Source organism: Bison bison, unplaced genomic scaffold, assembly GCF_000754665.1.
Source record: "Bison bison bison isolate TAMUID 2011002044 unplaced genomic scaffold, Bison_UMD1.0 scf7180017864378, whole genome shotgun sequence".
Classification (NCBI taxonomy): Eukaryota; Metazoa; Chordata; class Mammalia; order Artiodactyla; family Bovidae; genus Bison; species Bison bison.
This window is the reverse complement of record NW_011494950.1, coordinates 3,085,987-3,107,465: the sequence shown is the minus strand read 5'-3', so window position 1 is coordinate 3,107,465 and position 21,479 is coordinate 3,085,987. Positions and strand designations below refer to the sequence as shown.

General features: G+C 40.7%; 2 protein-coding genes across 8 annotated transcripts in view; one reads left to right on the top strand and one right to left on the bottom strand.

The window, feature by feature from the left end:
* Positions 1 to 4,433, top strand: part of ITGA2 (integrin, alpha 2 (CD49B, alpha 2 subunit of VLA-2 receptor)) — a 110,641-nt gene extending 106,208 nt beyond the window's left edge. Inside the window, exons 29-30 of one of the 2 annotated variants that reach the window (XM_010857169.1) lie at positions 996 to 1,112; positions 1,546 to 4,433. In XM_010857169.1, coding sequence (XP_010855471.1) covers positions 996 to 1,112; positions 1,546 to 1,626 — 198 coding nt within the window. In that variant the 3' untranslated portion in view covers positions 1,627 to 4,433. Of the gene's footprint in view, positions 1 to 995 lie in introns of both variants that reach the window. The other variant, XM_010857170.1, reaches the window with a different exon arrangement.
* On the bottom strand, positions 1,820 to 20,941 carry MOCS2 (molybdenum cofactor synthesis 2). 6 transcript variants are annotated; one of them, XR_826815.1, is made up of 9 exons: positions 20,873 to 20,941; positions 19,284 to 19,405; positions 17,961 to 18,105; positions 15,533 to 15,660; positions 14,793 to 14,943; positions 13,595 to 13,718; positions 11,634 to 11,739; positions 5,477 to 5,603; positions 1,820 to 3,083 (listed from the first exon to the last, which is right to left on the bottom strand). XR_826815.1 is itself a non-coding variant. In XM_010857174.1 (8 exons), exons 3-7 carry the CDS (start codon positions 18,056 to 18,058, stop codon positions 11,671 to 11,673), a joined length of 570 nt encoding a protein of 189 aa, XP_010855476.1. In that variant the 5' UTR covers positions 18,059 to 18,105; positions 19,284 to 19,405; positions 20,873 to 20,941; the 3' UTR covers positions 1,820 to 3,083; positions 11,634 to 11,670. The 6 variants fall into 6 exon arrangements, 5 of the variants coding, with proteins under 5 accessions (XP_010855476.1, XP_010855474.1, XP_010855475.1 ...); XM_010857174.1 differs by lacking the exon at positions 5,477 to 5,603; XM_010857172.1 differs by lacking the exon at positions 1,820 to 3,083 and having other exon boundaries at positions 4,738 to 5,603.
* Between the last annotated feature and the right edge of the window lie 538 nt (positions 20,942 to 21,479).

Here is a 21,479-nt window from a genome sequence, read left to right as displayed (position 1 = left end):
AGACTAAAATTTAGCCCAACTCATAAATTCTTTGGTGAAAAGCAGCTCATCTCTCATTGTAATTCAGTGTTAAATGTAAGTAAGTTAGTTAGGTTTTCTCCTCTCATTTGGTTCCAAAATGTAACTCTTTTAAGAATATTCTTTGTGGAGGAAATGGTTGTGATTCTTTCTCCACTTAAAAAGAAAAAAAACACACCAGAACATTACTGTTAGAACTTAGAGCAGCCATGCTGATGTTGTGGTTTAGTAGCTAAGTCATGTCCAACTCTTTGCAACTCCATGGACTGTAGCCCACCAGGCTTCTCTGTTCATGGAATTCTCCAGGCAAGAATACTGAAGTGGGTTGCCATTTCCTTCTCCAGATCTTCCCAACCCAGGGATTGGCAGGTGGATTCTTTACCACTGAGCCACCAGGGAAGCCCAAAGTCACAAAGACTGCCAGAAAGTGGACATTAAGAATCACGCATAGCCTCAAGGGCAATTTATCACTGAAAATGTCAGCTTGAGTCTTGAGATATTACTTCTACTTGTTAACAACTCATTATCAAGTAATCTTGAGTGAGAGTAAGTGAAATCAACATTTTAGGAACCCAATACAAAATTGTTGTTTAATCACAAGGGATTTGGGTGGTTAATTTGTTGACTTCCCTCCCCAAGACTGGGTTCCAAATGCTTTCACTTGAGTGGGTGTCAGAAACTGAAGTTCCCATTTCATAAATGATTAAAGCATCTGAGATCGTCAGAGATGACATGCCTGCTAAGCACTGATGCATTTAAAGGAAGAAAAGGGGAGGACTTGCGTGCTGCCTTGCTTGTATTTGCAGGCGCATTTCCTCGAGATTCTACTTCACAGTGTTTAACTAAGGATTGTAATCGTGAGGAAATCACATTCCCTTTCTAGAGCATCACTTTTAAGATTAGAGGATTTGACTAGACCATCTTACTTTTTTCCTAGTGCTAAAATTAACACAATTGTTTTGTATATACACTTACAGATTCCCCTTACGATAATGAAACCCCATGAGAAAGTTGAAGTACCGACTGGAGTGATAGTAGGAAGTGTAATCGCTGGAATCCTTTTGCTATTAGCTCTAGTTGCAATTTTATGGAAGGTAAGAACTGTTTCGTATTTTAAAATGAGGGTCCTAAAGACCTCTGTCTTCCAATTTCCTTATCACAGAGCAACCCTACATTTTATATTGTAAGAAAAAAGTAAATGCAAGTTAGCTTGCAAATTCTCACTCATGTTTTTGAAAACAATCAGTAAGGATTTTATCTCCAGTGGTCTTGATCCCTTTCCCCCAACCCTCCTTTCGTGCTGACCCTGAATGTTTTGTTCAGCTGCAAATAAGTAGACCCTGAAAATTTTAACTTTATGCAATTCATTCAACTCTGGATATCAATCTCCTCATTGAAGGGCTATGCTAGGTCAGTATTCTGCACAGCCACCTCTCTGGAGCACCCCGCTCTCTGGGGGCCAGGGCTTGGGTCTGGGTCTTATACAAAATTAGCCACAAGTGGTAACATTTCTACATCATCTTACAGCTTGGATTCTTCAAAAGAAAATATGAAAAAATGGCCAAAAATCCAGATGAAACTGATGAGACCACAGAACTCAACAGCTGAATCACCCAGCAGCTCCCACCATAGTGGGTAGCAGCAGCAGTACAGCCAGAGGTTACTATTCACATGAATGGATTTTTTTTTTTAATACCAGGGTAACTTAATAATGTAATAATTAAAACAGAACTGCAGGTCAGTTTGGAAAGAAATTGTGAGGGGATTGGGAGGGCAGGGGTACAAAGGGTAAAAGACTTATTTTATATGGAGGAAAAAGTGCTCTTTACCGCTGGCTGGTCCAGAGTACATTATCATGTACATTGTATCTGAAGCATGACATGTTTCCAAACAGGAGAAGTCTTAAGAGAAAAATACCACCTTTGGGGGCGGGGGAACCCAATTATTTAAAACGACTGTTTTTAAACAAGTGGAAGTAGTAGGTGTAGATACATCATTAACTTGGATTTTGATACTGTTGGGGGAAAAAAAACAGGTCAACTTTTGCTGCTTGTCCAAAGTTGCCACAGAGGATATTTTCAGTGATAATTTTGTTTATAAAGGAGGTAAAACTTGCTGTTGTCAGCCCACAGCTGTTTCCCAGGGTCCCGTTTCTTGTGATGATGTGCTTATCAAAACATGCTTGATGACTGGTAGGAGCCTCCTGCAGACGGAATCTCCTCTTAAGTGGTGGAGGGTTAAGGGCCTAAAGGGTTTAGAGGCCACAGCACTAACTTTTGTTTAGCATCTATAACATTTATAGTAAAATCTTGTCTGCTGGAGTCCCCGCTGGGAAGAAGGAAGACATTTCCTTTCTCCTTTAGGATGAAAACTGGCTGACCTGGCTGGCACCTTGTCAATTTTTAAAATTTGAGTAATTGCTTTGGAATCCTTTCTGCTTCCACAATGAACCTCTCCCATGTCCTGGTGCCTCATATTCTGCAAGCCTGCAGCTGCCCACCTTCCTCTCCAGGAGTCTGGAGTTTTCCACCCTTCTGGGACTCTTGTCCAAACCTCCACTCCCAGGGCAGGGGCTCTTCCCCAGGTGTGAGGAGGAAGTTATCCGTTCCACTTCCCGCACTTGCGTGAGTTACTGTATAATCCCCTTAACTTCAGGGAGCTGTTTTCAGTTGGCTAAACATGTAAGAAAAATTAAGTCCAAGTGAACTTCTAATTGTTGATATTTCAGGCAGGGTAAACAAGGGAAAATATAAATAATCTCAGGAATTTGCAGGAAATTACAAGACCTTAGAAACCACCTAGTAAGCACCTACTGTGCTTGGTTCTGGAGAACTTACATTTCCAGAATAATGACTTTAACCTGGGAGTTTGCTCACCAGAGAGTCTCAGGCCCCAATTCCTGATAATCTTATTTAGTCATCAAATTGGGATGAAGCCTGATGACCTGTATTTTAACAAGGGTCCAGGTCCTTATGATGTAAACGGGCCACCTTGTGGAACACCATCCATTCCTCCGCTGCACCTTCTTTTCTCTGTTAGTTTCTAGGTTCATCCTCTAGGCGGGCCTGAGAGAGAAAGCGCAGAGGCAAAGGCTGTGGGGACTATTTTCTGTCAGAAAATACATACTTAAAGCTTCAGACAAGTCGCTCAGCCCCTGAAACTTCAGCGTCCTCGTTATAAAATGGGGGGCACTGGGGTGGAGCTCAGGAGTGACACTTTCAACTTTTAAAAACCCATTGTCTGGGTTTCTTATAACACAAATAGACAATCCTCCCAGAATGTGACTCGGGAGTCAGGAAAGCAGGCACGTGCCCGCGTGTGTGTCTGTGATGGTGGCGCAGGGCTGTCTGCACAGTTCCGGGATTCATTTTGCGTCTGACGAAACAAAGGGAAAAGAAACAACTGGCAAAAAAATGTCAGGGGTTTGTAACAAAAATGACATTGTATTCTCTAGTTAACATGTGCTAGAGCCCAATTCTTGTAACAGCTGTGTGGACTCAAACACTGTTTCATTCCAAGGAGTGTTTAAAAAAAGAACGGAGGGGAAACTGGTCATTACGTTGATAAAGACTATTTAATAAACTGGGTAACCGCTGTATATATATGTATACTAGTTCTTCAAAGTAATATACTAAGAACTACAGCATGTCATCCTCCTTTACTCTGCCTCTAAGCTTCCTCAGATAAACACTAGACAGAGGTCACATGCCCACAGCAAGCTGGTGAGCTCTGGTGAGCCTCGCCTTAGATGAGTGGCCTTGAAGGCACTGTTTCCATGAAGGAGCTGGATTACTGCAAACTTAAGAAGCCAGCCACTCGTCTCTGCACCATTTATCTCGCTGGGGTAGGGTCTCTCAGCCCTGGCTCTACAGACACTGGGGCCAGGTAACTCTTTCTGGTGGGGGCCTGTCCGGTGTATTGTAGGATGTTTAGCGGCATCCCTGGCCTCGGTCTACAGCTCTACCTACCCGCATCAGAGGCACCCTCTCCCCTTCGTGGCAATCAAAAAATGTCTCAGACACTGGCTGACGCTTCCTGGAAGGTCTAGTTGCTCCAGCTGAGAACCACTGCACGAGAGCACGTGGCCTAAATATACAGCTTCTGTCACCAGACCAGGGTCTAAGGCAGAGGTGCCACTGAGTAGTGTTCCTTGAGCACTTTTAAGCAAAGGTTGAAGAGTCATCCAAGATATTTAAAAATTGTTTAAAAAAAAAAAAAAAAAAAGCTCTGTATTCCTATTCAGCCATACTTTTGTTTTAAAAGTAAGTAGAATATAGGGCTTAAAAGATGTCATCTTAAAGTTTCCATTTCATAAATGGTATATAGACAGTGTGTATAGAATGGGGTAAGAACTGAGTTGCTTCATGCATGGCTGCCATACAAGCTTTACAAAATAATAAAGTAAAACAGTCTAAAGAAACTGCATTGAAATTTGAATTTTGTGCATCGTTCACTTCAGCAGCAAACTGAGAAACTGGACAGATTCCTAACTGGATGTGTTTTTATAAAATAGTGAACATTATTAACTGTGAAAAAAAAGTGGAAACCAATTTATCATAATCATACAAGTGATTATCCTAATGGTTATTACACAAGTAGTTATTATAAAAGGTGTAATTTTATAGTGTTATCTATTCTGATATACAGTTATAACTTAATATATGACAATCTCATAAATTAAGATATCATAAGCATTAAACAGGATTCCTCAAACTTCGCTCCCTGGTCCATCTTTAATACAGTTTGCACATAGAAAATAATCATATGCACGACCTTCAGGAGTATGCCCTCATTAATGCACATTGATTCTACTCAGTTAGAAAGACTAACCATGTAGGGGAAGAAAGTATATATGGGGGCAGTGTCTGAAACAAAATGTTGACTGTTTGAACCTTAAAGAATGAAAATGTAGCCATTATGTAAATATTAAAAAATGGTTTCATACCTGGTTTATTTTGGCAGATAAAGTCAAAATGTAAATGTATATATTGCACAACTATGCTAAATTGTATATTTTTTAAAGACAAATTGTCTTGGATAGTTTCCTTCATACATAATGTATAAATCTTTAAGAATATTTGCTGTTTTGATTAACTGGTTTGTCTCTTTTTCTCTCCACCAAAAATATAAAAATGAATGTATGCATGTTTGTACATGAAGTGTCACACAGTTCATTTGATTTCTAAGAAACAACCAAATTGGAGCAATAATCAACATTAAATTAGTTAAGAGCTTTTCTCCTATTAAAGTATGAGAATCAAACAGAAGAGTATTATTCAATTGTAAACTACTCTTTACAGAGCACATTACTGAATATCATTAAAATCATTTTGAAAATAAAGCTATTCACTTTGGAATTTGAACTTTATGACTTATGGATCTCACTGTATTTATCTTGTGTACTCACTGTGCTTGAGAACAGTCAAGACTCAGTTATAAGAGTGAGGATGTATCTCACCACTTATAACAGCAGTGGCCACAAGGATGTTCTGCAGGCAACAAGCCGGCTGCAGTTTAGAGACGAGGTGTAAAGCCTTGCTCCTCAGTATGGTTGACAGGCAGGCAGCATTTGCATCACCTGGAGCCTGTTACAAAATGGAGCTCTCAGGTGCCATGCAGAACTGAATTTCAACTGGAAGTTTAATAAGATCACCAGATGATTTACAGTATGCTACAGTTTGAGAAGCATCACTCTAAAGCACAACTTATCTCTAGAAAGAAATATGTGTCTGAAACAGAAAAAAAGAATCAAAACTACTGCAGACTACACGAGCAGTCATCTGCATAGTTTAAAAAAATTTTTTAATAGAGCATTTACATACTCTTAAGAATTAAATAAGCTGAAATGAATGTGCTGAAATTGTAAAACAAGACACATATCAGGTTCAGAGACTGGCTGTCACTGCATAGATGGTGCACTGATGCAAAGGCTGAGGGGAAGGTGCTGCCTTTCACAACCTGTGCACAAATAGCTCTGATTCCCACCGCCCCCCCAACACCTCCCTCAATTCGACCCATCTCAATTCTGGTGAAGCACGTGACAAAAGCAGACTGCAGAACCACCACCAGTAAGTGTACCTTATATGCTTCATACATTAAAATACAACTTTGGAGAAAAAGAATATTCATTTTTGTTTTGTCACAGTGGGTTAGGAAATGCTACTACCTGTATGAAAGCTAGCATTCTGTACCAAATCAGAACATACTTTTATATTTCAGTATTTTAAAAAATAATCCATTTATTCTTTATCACCTTTGAAAAACTACACAGAGCATAAAAATAATCCTCATTCTATCGTGTGTTTATTCGCTTAGTTGTATGTGACTCTTTACGACCCTTATGGACTGTAGCCCGCCAGGCTCCTCAGTGCATGGAATTTCCCAGGCAAGAATACTGGAGTGGGTTGCCATTTCCTCCTCCAAGAGATCTTCCCGACCCAAGGATCAAACCCACATCTCTGGCATTTCCTACATTGGCAGGCGGATTTTTTACCACTGCACCACCTGGGGGTTCATCCTAGCATAACCCTTTAGTATTTTAAAGATAACCAACTAAAGACTGAAAATTTTCTTATTCAAAAAGAAGGGCTGATTTTCATCTGAGGACCACTCCAACCTAATTAAAAGAAAAAGGCTACTAATTAAATCTGAAATTTTTGATTCTGTGCATAGAATAAAAAGCTAACTCACTCAAATTGCTCTTGCTATAGCCCTGGCTCTACCGCCCTCTGCTGGGTGAGCTGCCTAACTACACCACATAAATCATGGAATGTAAAGAGGCCTTTACTAGACCGATGGGAGTGAGGAAGGGAGTGGAGAAGAAAAGCTCGCTGCACCTATCCACTTCATTCGTCATGCCAGGTACTTTTACACATCTCTAAGCACTACAACTACACATCACGTCAGGGGTGTTTAATATGGGCTTCAAGTGCTTAATGGGCTTCCCTGATAGCTCAGTTGGTAAAGAATCCGCCTGCGATGTGGGAGACCCCAGTTCAATTCCTGGGTTGGGAAGATCCCCTGGAGAAGGGATAGGCTACCCACTCCAGTATTCTGGCCTGGAGAATTCCATGGACTGTATAGTCCATGGGGTCGCAGAGAGTCGGACAGGACTGAGCGACTTTCACTTCACTTCACTCCAGTGCTTGACGCCAACAAAACTTCTGAGCACTCCTGCGTGCATGTTATGGTTAGACACTGATGACAGAGACAAGTCCCCAGTCTCAGGAAATTGATGGTCTAGTGATGGAGATACACTAACAGATGTAGCACCTGAGACAGCGCGCTAAGCGCCACTGTAGGGTATAAAGTGGAACAAGGAATCCAGTTTGAGAGAGTGTAGTTGGAGCAGGCTCTCTGCAGAGGTAACATTTCATCAAGGAGCAAGTGAGGAAGCAACTGAGGGAATACCCGGAGGAAGGGCATCCTAGCAAAGGGGCAGGCGAGGACCCTTGGGGAGAGTGAGCCTGCCACAAATCACCACAGCAAAGCAGGGAGCCTGGAACGAGAGCAGTGAGGCAGGAGCCGGGCCATGCAGGCTGTCGGTCATGGTGAGGACAGAGGTTCTGGGGTGTGATTACCTATCAGAAGGTTCAAGTAGGATGATCAAGTGACCAAAGTAGGAGAAGGAAGGGGGACTGTCACCAGGCCACAGCAATAGTCCAAGAGAAATGGGAGTGGTGGCTTGGATGACAGATGCAGCAGAATAAAGAAATGAGTGGATTCAAGAGGCATCCGATAGGAATTGCTTTCCAATTGTCCAATAGGTTCATTCAAGATCTAAGATCAAGACTCAAATTTTTAACTTCTTAACTCACTACTTCTCAAAACATACTGAAAGTATAGTGACTCAGCAGCATATGTAAAGAACAAGCAGAGCCACAAAATCACAAAACAGTTCACTAGAACATCTGCTGCTACCTTCACTCAAAGATAAAACTTTCACTTTTGCTACCTGTTAAAACACTTGAAACACAAGAAATCAGCTTCCTACTTCTTAAATGAACTTCCTAAGCTGTCATATAAAGCCACAGTCCCCAAGTGACTTTAAACATTACAATCTATTTAAAGGTCAGTTTTTTTAGGTTACTCTTCTACTTAGCCAGTTAAGTCACAGACTTATAGAAAGGCTATGTCAGAGTGATGCCAGCTCCTTAATATTTCACCAATTAACTTTGCCACTCCTAAGAGAAGTGGGGATCAACGACGACCCGATTCAAGTCCAGTGCAATGCACTGAAAACTGTCAGACGCTCCATCCCAATTTTAGCATGCCCCAGATTAACTCCTTAACCTGTCTGCACTGGAGACTTAAAAGCTTAATAGTCTGAGTTCCTGATTTAAACAAAACCTACTTAAAATGAAGATATGATTAAAAAAAAAAAAAGATGCTTAGAGAATGTTTCATGTACTTTGTATCAGGTCAGTTCAGTCGCTCAGTCATGTCTGACTCTTTGCAACCCCATGGATTGCAGCACACCAGCCTTCCATGTCCATCGTTCCATCACCAACTCCCGGAGCTTGCTCAAACTCGTGTCCATTGAGTCAGTGATGCCATCCAACCATCTCATCCTCTGTCATCCCCTTCTCCTCCTGCCTTCAATCTTCCCCAGCATCAGGGTCTTTTCCAATGAGCCAGTTCTTTTTATAATTACTATCAATAAAGATCCTCTAAAGAAACTGAGTATAAAAATTCCAAAAGCCACATAGACTTCATATGAACATAAACTCTAAGTCCCTTCCAAAGGAACCTTCAAGTTGTAGGCTTTTGAGGATGCAAAAGTGAGGTCTTCAGTGACTCAGTGACACTCAGTGAGAAGGTAGAGCTGTATTTGCAGGATGACTTCACTGAACTCCTTGCTGTACAATAAGAGGAGCTTGGTAATGAAGGCCTGGTGGACCTGGAGGCCCAGAGGGAGGACAGAGAGGAAGAAGCAGTAACTGAAGGACCGAGGAAAGTCACGACACAGGAAAAGGCAAGGGCTCTTCTGTATTTGAGGAGGCACTGTCAGCTTTTGAGGCACAAGCCCTGAACACAGAACGGTACACGAAGGCTGCAATAGCTGTTCCGAATGCAATCCAGGGCTACCATGTCATCTACGATGAGAAAAAGAGAGCTACTACTCAGGCATCACTGGATCATTTTTCAAGAAGGTAGATAATTCTATCTGCAGCCAGCAAGGAACCAGAACCTGTGCCATCAATGTCAGGGGTGAGTGAAACTGCAGCTTGCCCTCTGGCTCCTGTCACTGACGACCCTTCAGCTCTGCCATCTCCCACTTCCTCTCCTTCCTCCAGTCAGTAACTCTTCTTACCTGTTCACTGGATGCCAGCTCCTGTTTACCAGCTCTTATACTGTACTACTGTACTTTTGGGGCTTCCCTGGTGTCTCAGACAGTAAAGAATCTGCCTGTAATGCAAGAGACCCGGATTCGATCCCTGGGTCGGGAAGATCCCCTGGAGAAGGGAATAGCAACCCACTCCAGCATTCTTGTCTGGAGAATCCCAGGGACAGAGGAGCCTGGCGGGCTACAGTCCATGGGATCACAGGGAGTCAGACAGGACTGAGTGACTAAGCACACATACAATATTAAAAAAAAAAAAAAACCACCCAATCAAAAAATGGACAAAAGACCCAGACAGACATTTTTCCAAAGAAGACATACAGATAGGTAAAAGGCCCATGAAAAGATGCTCAACACCACTAATTATTAGAGAAATGCAAACCAAAACCACAATGAGGTCTATCACCTTACACTGGTCAAAATGGTTATCATCAGTCAGTCTACAAATAAGTACTGAAGAGAATGGGGAGAAAAAGAATCCTCACACACTGGTGGTGGTCATGTACAATGGGGAAACCACTACGGAAAACAGTTTGGAGGTTCCTTAAAAAACTAAAATAAAAGCACCATATGATCAAGTAATGCCACTGCTGGGTATATATCTGGAAAACATGAAACTCTTAATCTGGAAAGGCACATGCACCCCAGTGTTTGTAGCAGCGCTACTTACAACAGCCAAGACACGAAGGCAGCTCAACAGATGACTTAAGATGAGACACACTCACACTGGAGTATTGCTCACCACACAAAAACCATCCTTCGCTACAACATGAATGGAGTATTATGCTTAGTGAAAAAAGTCAGAGAAAGATAAATGCTGTATGATATCACTTACGTGTGGAATCTAAAAAAATAATACAAATGAATCCAAATATAAACAAAAACACCTAGAAAACAAACTCATGGTTACCAAAGGGAGAGGATGAGGGGAAGGACAAATGAGGAATGTGGACTTAACAGATACAAACTACTACACGTAAAACAGATAAGCAACAAAGATTTACTGTGCAGCATAGGAAATTACGCCAAAATCTTGCAATAACTTATAATGGAATATAATCTGCAAATAACCCCAAATCATTATGCTGCACACCCAAAACTAATCAAATATTGCAAATCACACTTCAGTTTAAAAAAAAAAGAACTATATGAAAATTATATACTAAGATCTATCAAGGTAATATATGGCTTGACCAAACAAAAACTGGACCATTATTTAGTATGAGATTTTGCAGAAAACATACCTTTATTAATGACTTCACTAACAACAATGCTGCTTAAGCTCAAAAGATATCTGAAAATGCTTTACTAAATAATCATATAATTTTCCTTCTTAATTGGTTGTGAGTACAATCTTCTAACATTAAAACACAAAACACCCTTGCTAGTTTGTCTTGACAATTTTATGCTCATTTATATACTGATACAATAACAAAATATAATAAGCATTATGATAAGATTATACTAGATTCTGAAATAGAAGAAATCCTCATAATTATGAAATATCTTACGTATCATCAGGCTACCCCAGTGGCTCAGCGGTAAAGAACCCGCCTCCCAATGCAGGAGATGTGAGTTCAATCCCTGGGACGGGAAGAGTCCTCAGAGAAGGAAATGGCAACCCACTCAAGTATACTTGTCTGGGAAATCTCATGGACAGAGAAGCCTGGTGGGCTACAGCTGATAGGGTCTCAAAGAGTTGGACACAAATGAAGCGACTGAGCACGCACGCATCATCACTGAGTTTTTAAAAACAAGGAAATATTGCTTTAAACTTATAAAATCATACTTAGCTTATTTTTTAAAATATATAAATTCTAAAAATATATCAAGAGTATCTGATAAGGACTTTTTATAACTTTCAGTTCTGCCAACATTCCCAAAATGCATCCCTGACAACAATATCGCTGGGCATAGGGGCAGGGGGGTGGGGTCAGGGTGCTGGGGGTAGGAGGCGGACAGAGGGGGCAGCCTGAGATAGTCACTGATGAGGGGCGACCCCTCAGTGTGAGTCAAATTACAACTGGAACTCAGTCATAGAACTGTTTGTCCACCACAGGCATCACTCCTCACATTCAAATTATTCTTCCATTTTTCTCCCTAAAGCCTTTCTTTCCTGTCTCTAGTTCCCATATAAGCCCTCGTCCTAAACACTCATTTATTTTGCTTTCTTTTCTCCTCTCTTTTGTTCCACTGGTATAACATAAGAGATCAGCTTCATTAAACTATCTTCTAGAGAAGAAGAATGGAAATATCAAAGATAAGAATTTACCTAGTTTAAATTTTAGGGCTCTAAAAACCTAAGTGGTTTAATCACTGGTTGCCCAAAAGCATTCTTTGTTTCTTTTCCAAGATGATGATGATTCTTCATAGATTTCCTAAAAAACAGAACCATAAGGAGAATTCAAAAGAGAGCATTTTAATACATGCAAATACACTGGAATAAATCAGGCAAATGAGTATCACAACTATTTAAATGTGCTCTTCTTTTAACAATCCAATGGACATTTGCGTAAGGCACTGACAGCAAAAAAATAACCAAACATGCTTCCTACACTCAAGGATTCAGTCCAGTAGGAGAAACAACAGACAAGAAGCCTTAACAAGGCAAGGTGCCAACATCGAGAAGAATAAATTACGAAATCTACTCGGGACCACGATGGGCAGTAGCCTGGGCAAAGTTACGTCGGGAAGACGGAAGGTCTTTAAACACTTTGTTCTATCAGACACACCTGCTACTTCCACATTTCTAAACATGCTTTTCCAAAGGCAGAAGGGATGTTTCCATTAGCTCTGAAATTAAAGAGACCACCACGGAGGTTCCTAAACAGGTCTGAGCTACATGCTGGTGACAAGTGCTCTGTAAGTGCCTGCCCTACCCACCGCCCTCTTGCCTACGTCACAGACAATCTCAAAGCACAGGCTGGAACCAGAACCAGACTGGAATTTAGACAATTTGGGGACAGAAGAGGAATAAGAATATCACGTATTCTTCTCTAATCAGATTCTATCATGTTGGCCACAAAGTTCAGGTTTTTCCATTTTATGGACACCCTCTCACCTTCTACAGACAGAGAAGCAAACAGAAAGCCCAGCTAGTCCTCAACATCCCATCTCCTGCTCTCTCTACTTTGTCAGCTGGCTCACTATTCTTTCCTCCCAGGTAAAGAAAGCTCTTTCAGCCAGGCTCACAATTCATTCTGGAAGGCTCTTTCTACCTTGCTCGCTCCAGGGGCCTGTCTCATGGTCTATCAAAATGGCGGCAGCCTTGCTCACGGCCAAGCAACCAGATACCTGAGCTTCACTAGGACAGATTCCTTTCACACACGCTATCTTCTAGTTCTTAAGTATCCCCTTATAACAATGGGTTTCAGTTTTAATTCAGAAAATATGGGTCACTAAATTTCATAAGCGGTAGTTCAGAGTCCAACTAACTCATCTCAGCACTGACTGAAGCAGGAGGCTCCTAGAAGGACTAGCCCTCTGGTCCTTCACTCCGAGCCCTGCTCTACTGGGCAGTGAATGCATTCCTCAGCTTTGCATTCAGCCACGAGCCGTGGGCAATTTGAGGCTCTCAAGTGGAATTACATGTGTCTCAGAGTTCTGAGTTCCCACTGTTGAGGTAACTATACCAGGGGAGAAATCAGGGAGCTGGGCCTTTTCATCTCTTCAGGATGCTCTAAGAAGGGAACTGTTTGCTTTTATTGATGGGTTTGATGTATGGACCGAAAACAAGCTAGACTTTCTAACTTAGGTCTTTAAATCCACTCTGCATTTTCTCCACAGAGGCAATATCCTTTTTTTTCCCCCTGAAATGAAGGCATTCTAGGAGACGGTTCTTTTGCCTTGAGAAATCTCTATTTTAGCCATTGCCTAAATAGCCATGCATGATTCCTGCTCTCCAAAGGAAAGACCCTCTAACTCAAGGGAATTCAATTCCAAGGGATACTACTGCACATATGAGCCACTGGAACATTCCAGACTAGGAATTCTAACTGCTACCACTTGCTGAGGTCTTCTCCCAGTCATGCATTATTTGAGGCATGTATTTTTCATGCTTGGAAAGAAGATTATTACATAAACACCCTATTTCATAGATAAAAGAAAACAAGATCCTATAAAGTCAGGGAAGGCCCATGAATATATACTCTATGTACTCTTTTTCTTTGTCCTTTAAAAATTCCTAAGAAAAAATCATGTCCAGAGAGAAAGGTAGGTATTTTTCTAACTTACCTTTTTCCATATGGGCACCCTGGCTTTTAAAGCATCAATGGCATAGCTCACAGCTTCAAGGGATGCAGCCCTGTGGGCTGAGGACACAGCAATGATAACGCTTGCTTCTGTCACTGGAACCAAGCTTTAACAAAATGAAGACAAAAATTCATCATCTCCTCTGAAGCTGCATGTTAAAGAATCGACACATGAAAAAAAAAAAAAAATTCCACTGAAATCCAGCGAACGTTTAATTCCTAGAACTAAATATCTGAGCTTCAGCGGTAAAGAATGGTAAAGGCTCAGTGGTAAAGAAACTGCCTACCAAAGTACGAGACACAGGAGAGAGAGGTTTCAATTCCTGGATTGGGAAGATCCCCTGGAACAGGAAATGGCAACCCACTTCAGTATTCTAGCCTGGAGAATCCCCATGGACAGAGGAGCCTGGTAGGCTACCGTTCATGGGGCCGCAAAGAGTCAGATACAACTGAAGCCACTTAGCACAACACACAGAACTAAATATCCAGTTCTATTTTACCTAAACATCCCATTTAGTTAGAAAACAGTAATTCATCTCAGTTGCATTTAGCAGAAGCCAAAGCTGTGACCAACTTGTTAGCATGTATCCACTAGATTTATTTGATGGGCACCAAGAAGAAAGAGACCTCACTGATTCAAGTATCTGATTCAAATAAACAAGGCACAGGTCAGGTAATGTCTAGAAATACAAAGCAATCGCATGATGAATATAACACAGAATTTAAAATACTGAATAGCAAAAAACAGTAAATAACAGAATTGATAACAGTATTAAAAAATATAGTAGATGATAGATTTAGTCCCACTGCTGGGTTCTTTACAAAGCCTGGAATTCTACTCTTCTCAGAGATATAAAAAGATGAACTAATTTCATGACCTCAAGAGGCTTTTACATCAAAAAATCTCAGACTGTCATATAAACAAAGTCCAGACTACAAAACAGCTGGGCACAGGGCCTGAGAGTCTTGCACATTTGGACTTTGTTACAGCATCTACCACTACTACTCTCCAAATGTTACAATATAACAAGCAGCCCTTAAAGGCACAGTCCCTCAGAATGATACATGAACCTCCCTCTCAAGGTAATACAGGATGCCAGTGAAAGATCTCAGAATCAGAATTAGTACAAAGGTGGAGAACAACCACGCTTAATCTTTTAAACTGATAAAGGAGATCATACCCAAGTCGATGAAACACTGCTATGTGTCTGACTGGCCATTTCTCTCTCATGTCACTACAAATTTTTCTTATCTCATTTTCTGCCATTGGTAGATATGCTTCATACTCTAAGCTAATGACTTTTTTCCCTTCGAAATTATTCCTTGTAGTCCCTAAAAAAAAAAAAATTTACAAAATAAGGCTTCTCCTTATAGTTGAAATAGCCACACTAATAAAAAAAAAAGGAGGGGGTTATTTTTTAATAGCATACCAGTTTGTGTAAAAATTACTTTGAAAATTTCTAAACATGAAGACTTGATTAGAAAATCAAAAGATAATTATCACAAAGATGAGGAAATAAAATGACACTGATTAGCCAGGCTTACTGAAAATACTCAAAAGACAAACCAGTATATATTCCCTTTCTAAGAACAAAGATTTGACACTTGAAAACATCACGCTCCCAGGATTATCATTAAGTTAATTATCATCACCATTTTTTCCCCTCAATATCTGGAAAACACAGAATTCTCTATTAATAATGTTTTTTATTCTACTTTTTTTTTTGTCTTTAAACACAGGTTAATTTAAAGATTATTAAAGCAAAGTAAGAACTAAAAATTTCTAGTCACCACCATGGGTAATCTCGGCTTACTGCTCAGGATCTTAAAATCCTCTGACTATTACACTCGAATAGGAGAAACACTTGCTAACTTCAACCGTCTCGTACAGTCAATAGACACTATGAAAATTAAAACTCACCTACAAAGAGAGATATTGCGCCACAGAGTGGAGAAATCACCAGCTGTGAGACTTCATCTACTGAAAGTTTCTCAGATGTGAATTTTATTGTATCTTTAGATTTCTCTTCAACTTCATTCATATCTTTTCTAGAAATAAGATATTACTAAACCTTAATATGGAGAAGGAAATGGCAACCCACTCCAGTATTCTTGCCTAGAGAATCCCATGGACAGAGGAGCCTGGTGGGCTGCTGTCCATAGGGTCACACAGAGTCGGACACAACTGAAGCAACTTAGCATGCATAGCAAACCTTAATATAGGTACTAGAGTCAAAACACCAATTTATCGGCTGTATTTCAATTTATAGTTTTTTCTACATTAGAAATGTTCAATTCAGTCACTCAGTCATGTCCAACTCTTTGTGACTCTTAGATATGTTAGGAGGCATGATTTGAAATATGATGATAAAAATAAATGTAAAAGTTTAGCAGAACTCAGTAATTTACAAATACCCCTAATGAATCAAGCATGTTATAAGAAGTTTACCATTAACATCATCACTTAAAAGGTAATCTATCTCATTGGTCGAAATATTCCCCATTCTAGAACTGCTACTCTTACCTCCTTCATCCACAGGCACATCACCTCTAAACCACTATGTTACCAAGCAGTACACTCAGTACTGGCTTTTTCTTTATCCAAACAGGAGAGCAAGCAGAAATGACGGAGATGCCACAGGAACTGGGTTCATTTCATCAGGCACAACCCAGTTAAGTAACTGAGGAAACAAGGGAATGAACTGAAGGCCTATTCATCAGATGCTATAGGTCCTTTGCCATATATTTCATTTCATCCATCAAGGATTTATTACATACTCACTAAGTGTCAGAGATTGGATATTGGCTGGGGGACAAAAGACCTGGCTCCTGCACTCAGGGCACTTATGCTGGAGGAGGAACAAAGCAGGAAATAGGAATTACAAACAGGGATAACTTATAGAAACAAAGAGTGTTCTGAGACAAAGCATGGGGGTTGGGGAAGGGGTACTTATGAGGATATTTATGATCACACTACTGAAGAGAAAAAAAAAACTACTGGATTATTCTGATGCTACGAGATTTCAGGATGTTTCAACCTCCTGCACGTGCCACCTGAGTTTTTTCCACTTTTTCTTGCAATATGATATAGGTAACCCAAACATCTATGAACTTCAGACCACACTGAGTCCCATAACTTGATTCTATAAGAACACAGATTCTAAAACTGCATGTTAGAAATCTTGCCAAACACATTCAAATAATACACACTGCTGCTGAGTATCTTCCTAGTCTTCTCAAAGGACAGCTCTAATCATCACACGCACACACACACCTTCAATGGCAGGCGGTTGTTTTCTGAATAAATTCCAAACTCAAAAAGCAACATTCTTCTATAACCATGGTGGTGATATGGTGGCTACAGTTTTCAAATCAAATTGAGATACATATCTAACAAAGAATAGTATTTTTTCTAAATAGAAGATCTTGCCAGGTGATTTGCTTTGCAATATTTATTCTTCACTTTTTGGGGGACTGTCCTCCAGGAGAGTGGAGAGAAAAAATGAGAGAAAGAAACAGGCATTCATGGCTTGTTTTTTCCTTTAATGCAACCAAAGTTTTGCCGTCTAGGATGATACTTACTCTTGACTCTGAAATAAAACCACTATCAAATTAAGAAAGTTTTCTTTCATTCCTAACTTACAATTAGGGATGTCTATTAATTTCTACATTATTTATTTCTCAGTTGACAAATTAAGCCTCATTCTGTTTGCCTCTCCACATTATACTAAGCAAGGTTCTTACACATTATCATACTCAGACATGGACCTCATTTTTATGCAGTAGAAAGATGACATGGGTCCTAGAGCCATTTGCAATACAATTATAACAATAAAGCTGTCTTTTTGTACCTGGAAAATGGCAAGCTTTTTTTTTCCTTAGGAAGAGAAATATTCTTACTTTCCAGCTACGCAATTTTTCTCCATTTCTCTGTAATGAGGAAAGCTATTATCCAGTATTAATAAGCATTATTTGTGGAAAAGTACCCAGAAAGTCCAATAATCTGACTTCAAATGTTGGCTCTCCCACTTATTAGCTATGTGACCATGACAAGTTTTTTTAACTTCTTTTCGGTTTTCCCTTCTGCAAAATAGGAATATTAAAACACCAGTGTCTGGTACTGTGCTCCACACAAAATAAAAGCTCAACTGAACCATGTTAAATCAATAGAGTGAACATATCAAAATGACATTCAACTGCAAAGATGATAGGCATTTGTAAGTCCACCTGCACCAATAAAGAGCTGGTGCAGGCAGTCTTACAAAGAGTATAAAGTGAACAATATACAGGTTATTATCTGTATGATCCTGCTCCACAACACTGGTTAAGAAAAAAACTCTCTCACATACCCAGGTGGCTCAAAAGTACTACCCTCCACTAATGGGAGGGATAACGGCAATTTCGTCTCCTGATTGAAGCAGGAGGAGCTGATCTCCAAGCTCGACATATTCTTGACGAACAGCAAATATCACTTGATTTCTGACATCAGCCAATCTGAAGGACAAAAAGTATAATTAGACCTATCAATTATTAGCCTATTAGCTGTTAGATCCTAAATCTCCTCAGCTGCAATTAAAATTACATAAATACTATTTTATGAAGCATCCTCTACCAAATCTCTAATTAAACTCACTCATATTTTGCAGAGAAAGTATGTATCCACTGAAGAACATACTTATTCACCATGACGAATGCAGTAAATTGCTAACAACTCTTTACTGGATGTTGGGTGTCTTAGGCAATTAAAGAAACAAACAAACAAACAAAAAACCACACTAAACTGGAGACAACATTCAGACCAAGTTAAAAAAAAAAAAATTTATCAGTGCATGCCCTCCCCAGGAGCTTTCCATCTAAGGAAACAAGTATGCCAAGTATACCCTGTAAGGCTGCAAAATACCAAGTGCCTCTCAGCCAGGTGAAAGGTAAAGTAGGACAGAGGCCCAACCACTGCCGTTGATTATCAGGGCACTTTAAGAACTTAAAAAGATATGAAATCAAGAAGGAATAGTTTTCTTTTGGAACATACATTGTGGACTGTCTGCTACACAGCACCAAAGCTTCAAAGTTAAACATCTACAAGGATTTAAGTGACACTCAGTATTCCTGGAACACGTTCAGGTGAGCCAATTTTGTACTTTGTTCCAAAGAAGACTCATCTGAGGTAGGAACAAGAGCAGTAAAATCAGACAATTTTCAAGAATCAGAAAAAAAACAAATCAAATGTTGCAAAAATGCAAATTCAGCAGCAGCTACCGTTTCTTATCTTTCATTTTTCTTTCAGTCTTAAAAATTTCTATCTTGAGTTCTCTAAAGAAGGGGTGGGACATAAAAATTTAAAGCACACATTTTAACAGAATTTGTAACAATTTCATTTAATGCTATAAAAATGCAAAATCTAAATTTTCAGTATTATGTAAATTAAAAAAGCTAATATAGTCATGTCTCTTTCGGAGTATCTCAGCTCACTGTGTTTTTTAAGTAAAATATAAAACTTTTCTTAAGGAACTGTTTATTTTTAAATACTATAAGTTTTCAGAAAAAATACAGCTAATGATACTTTTGACATTAAACATGGAAATCAACATTAACTTCTTACTTTTATCATTTACTCATGCATTTTTAAATATTAAAAAGTGCTTATCATATACATTCTACAAATTTTTAAGTACCCTGGATGGCGTGTTTCTATCTCATTCCACAGCTGCAATGCTTTTATTTCTTGCGGCACAGAAATGGTCTCAGAGCGAATTCCTGCTATTTCAGCGCTTTTTGCAAAATACAACACTTCCACCTGAAAAGAAAGAAAACATATTTAACAGTAACAACTCATAGCCCTTTTCTGACTCTCAACGTGGGGTTTTGTTTTTCAAACGCATTACTTTAATCAAAGACACTTTTGATAAGTTAGAGAAAATTAAAATGCCCATAAAAATTTCATTATATCCACAATTTTGAAAAAAATGTAGGCTTTCTAAGTATAATTCAGACTTTCAGATGCTTTTTAGCTTTATAAATGTACGTGTGGCACGACTAAACCTCTAACAATATCTTCTTAGAAACCATGAAGTTGGCCTTTAATTTACATAAAATTATAGGCAATAGCACCCCACTCCAATACTCTTGCCTGGAAAATCCTGTGGACGGAGGAGCCTGGTGGGCTGCAATCCATGGGGTCGCTAAGAGTCAGACAAGACTTCACTTTCACTTTCATGCATTGGAGAAGGAAATGGCAACCCACTCCAGTGTTCTTGCTTGGAGAATCCCAGGGATGGGGAGCCTGGTGGGCTGCCGTCTGTGGGGTCGCACAGAGTCGGACACGACTGAAGCAACTTAGCAGCAGCAGCATAGCACCTTTTATAAGCACTTAGGCAGTGAACAAATGTCTGAGTCAAGAGATGAATTACACAAATAAATGACCAAATAAGTGAAAGACACGTCTTTCACAGTTGTCATATGACCTTCGATTCCAGTCTACATTACATTGAACCCAGCTGTCCGGAATTATGTTACGAAACATACAAACCCTGATAGTTACAAAAGCAGATGGGTCTGAAACACAGGATAAACCGGTATTCCCTAGGACAAACCTATGTAAGACAGCCTGGTATCCAAGGGATCCGCCCAAGTAAAATAACCCACCTATCACTCGGAGCAAATCATTCTCTACGAAACAAGCGTGCGTGAGTGCTAAGTCACTTAAGTCGTATCCGACTCTGCGACCCTGTGGACTGCAGCCCACCAGGCTCCTCTGTCCATGGGATTCTCCAGACAAGAACACTTAAGTGGGTTGCTGTGCCCTTCTCCAGGGGATCTTTCCGACCCAGGGATCGAACCCCCATCTCCTGAGGCTCCTGCACTGCAGGTGGATTATTTATTTATTTATTTATTTTACCGCTGAGTCACTAGGGAAACCACGAAACAAGCAGAGATCTGCAAATAATCAACGGTTGGCCAATGCACAGATGCAGCGCTTTCACCTAAGAATTCTTAGTTAAGAGCATTTCTTTTTAAATTGAAAACTTGTCTTCTTAGGAAAGAATAATCTGAGAAGCGTTTAGGAACCAGCTGGTCTTCTGGGCCGTCACCCGCATAACTAGCGTTCGCGGAAATCGACTTGACTTTCTTTGGGGAGTCCACAGCAAAGCCTCCGAAACCGGGAGGGGCCACCACCGCGGTGACAGTCTCCGGGGTCTGACTGAGCAGGGCTGCTTCTGTGGAGGAAAAAGCGGACACATTCGGGAAGACTTCCCACCCTTACCTGGCACCGGGGGACCATCCCGCCAGGAACGTCTCGCCCGCTATCCCGGCCGCGGAAGCGGAGGCGCCAAGTGGCGCAGCGCGCAGGCGCAACCTGCCGGCCCCTTCCGCCCCTACGCAGCACGCGCAGAGCTGGTTCCGCCCCGCTGTTTACCTAGCTGAGTTTGCGCCGCGGTTCGCTGGAGTTGGGTGTTCGGTCGCGGATGGGTCGCGTTGGTGGGCGAGAGGTGGCTGTCATTCAACGGGTAAAAGGCTGACCACGCGTGCCTTTATCCTCAGACGAGGCGCCGAGGTACAGGAGAGCCGATCTTGGACTCTCCTGGACACCTGCCTCCTCCGTTACGGAAACTCTGCTTTTCCGCTCGCTCACCTGCAGGCTTCTCTTTCACAGTTTTTACCTACCCCCGCCTTCTGGTGAAGCAATGGCAACCCACTCCAGTACTCTTGCCTGGAAAATCCCATGGACGGAGGAGCCTGGTAGGCTACAGTCCATGGGGTCTCGAAGAGCCGGACACGACTGAGTGACTTAACTTTCACTTTTATGCATTGGAGAAGGAAATGGCAGCCCACTCCAGTGTTCTTGCCTGGAGAATCCCAGGGACTGAGGA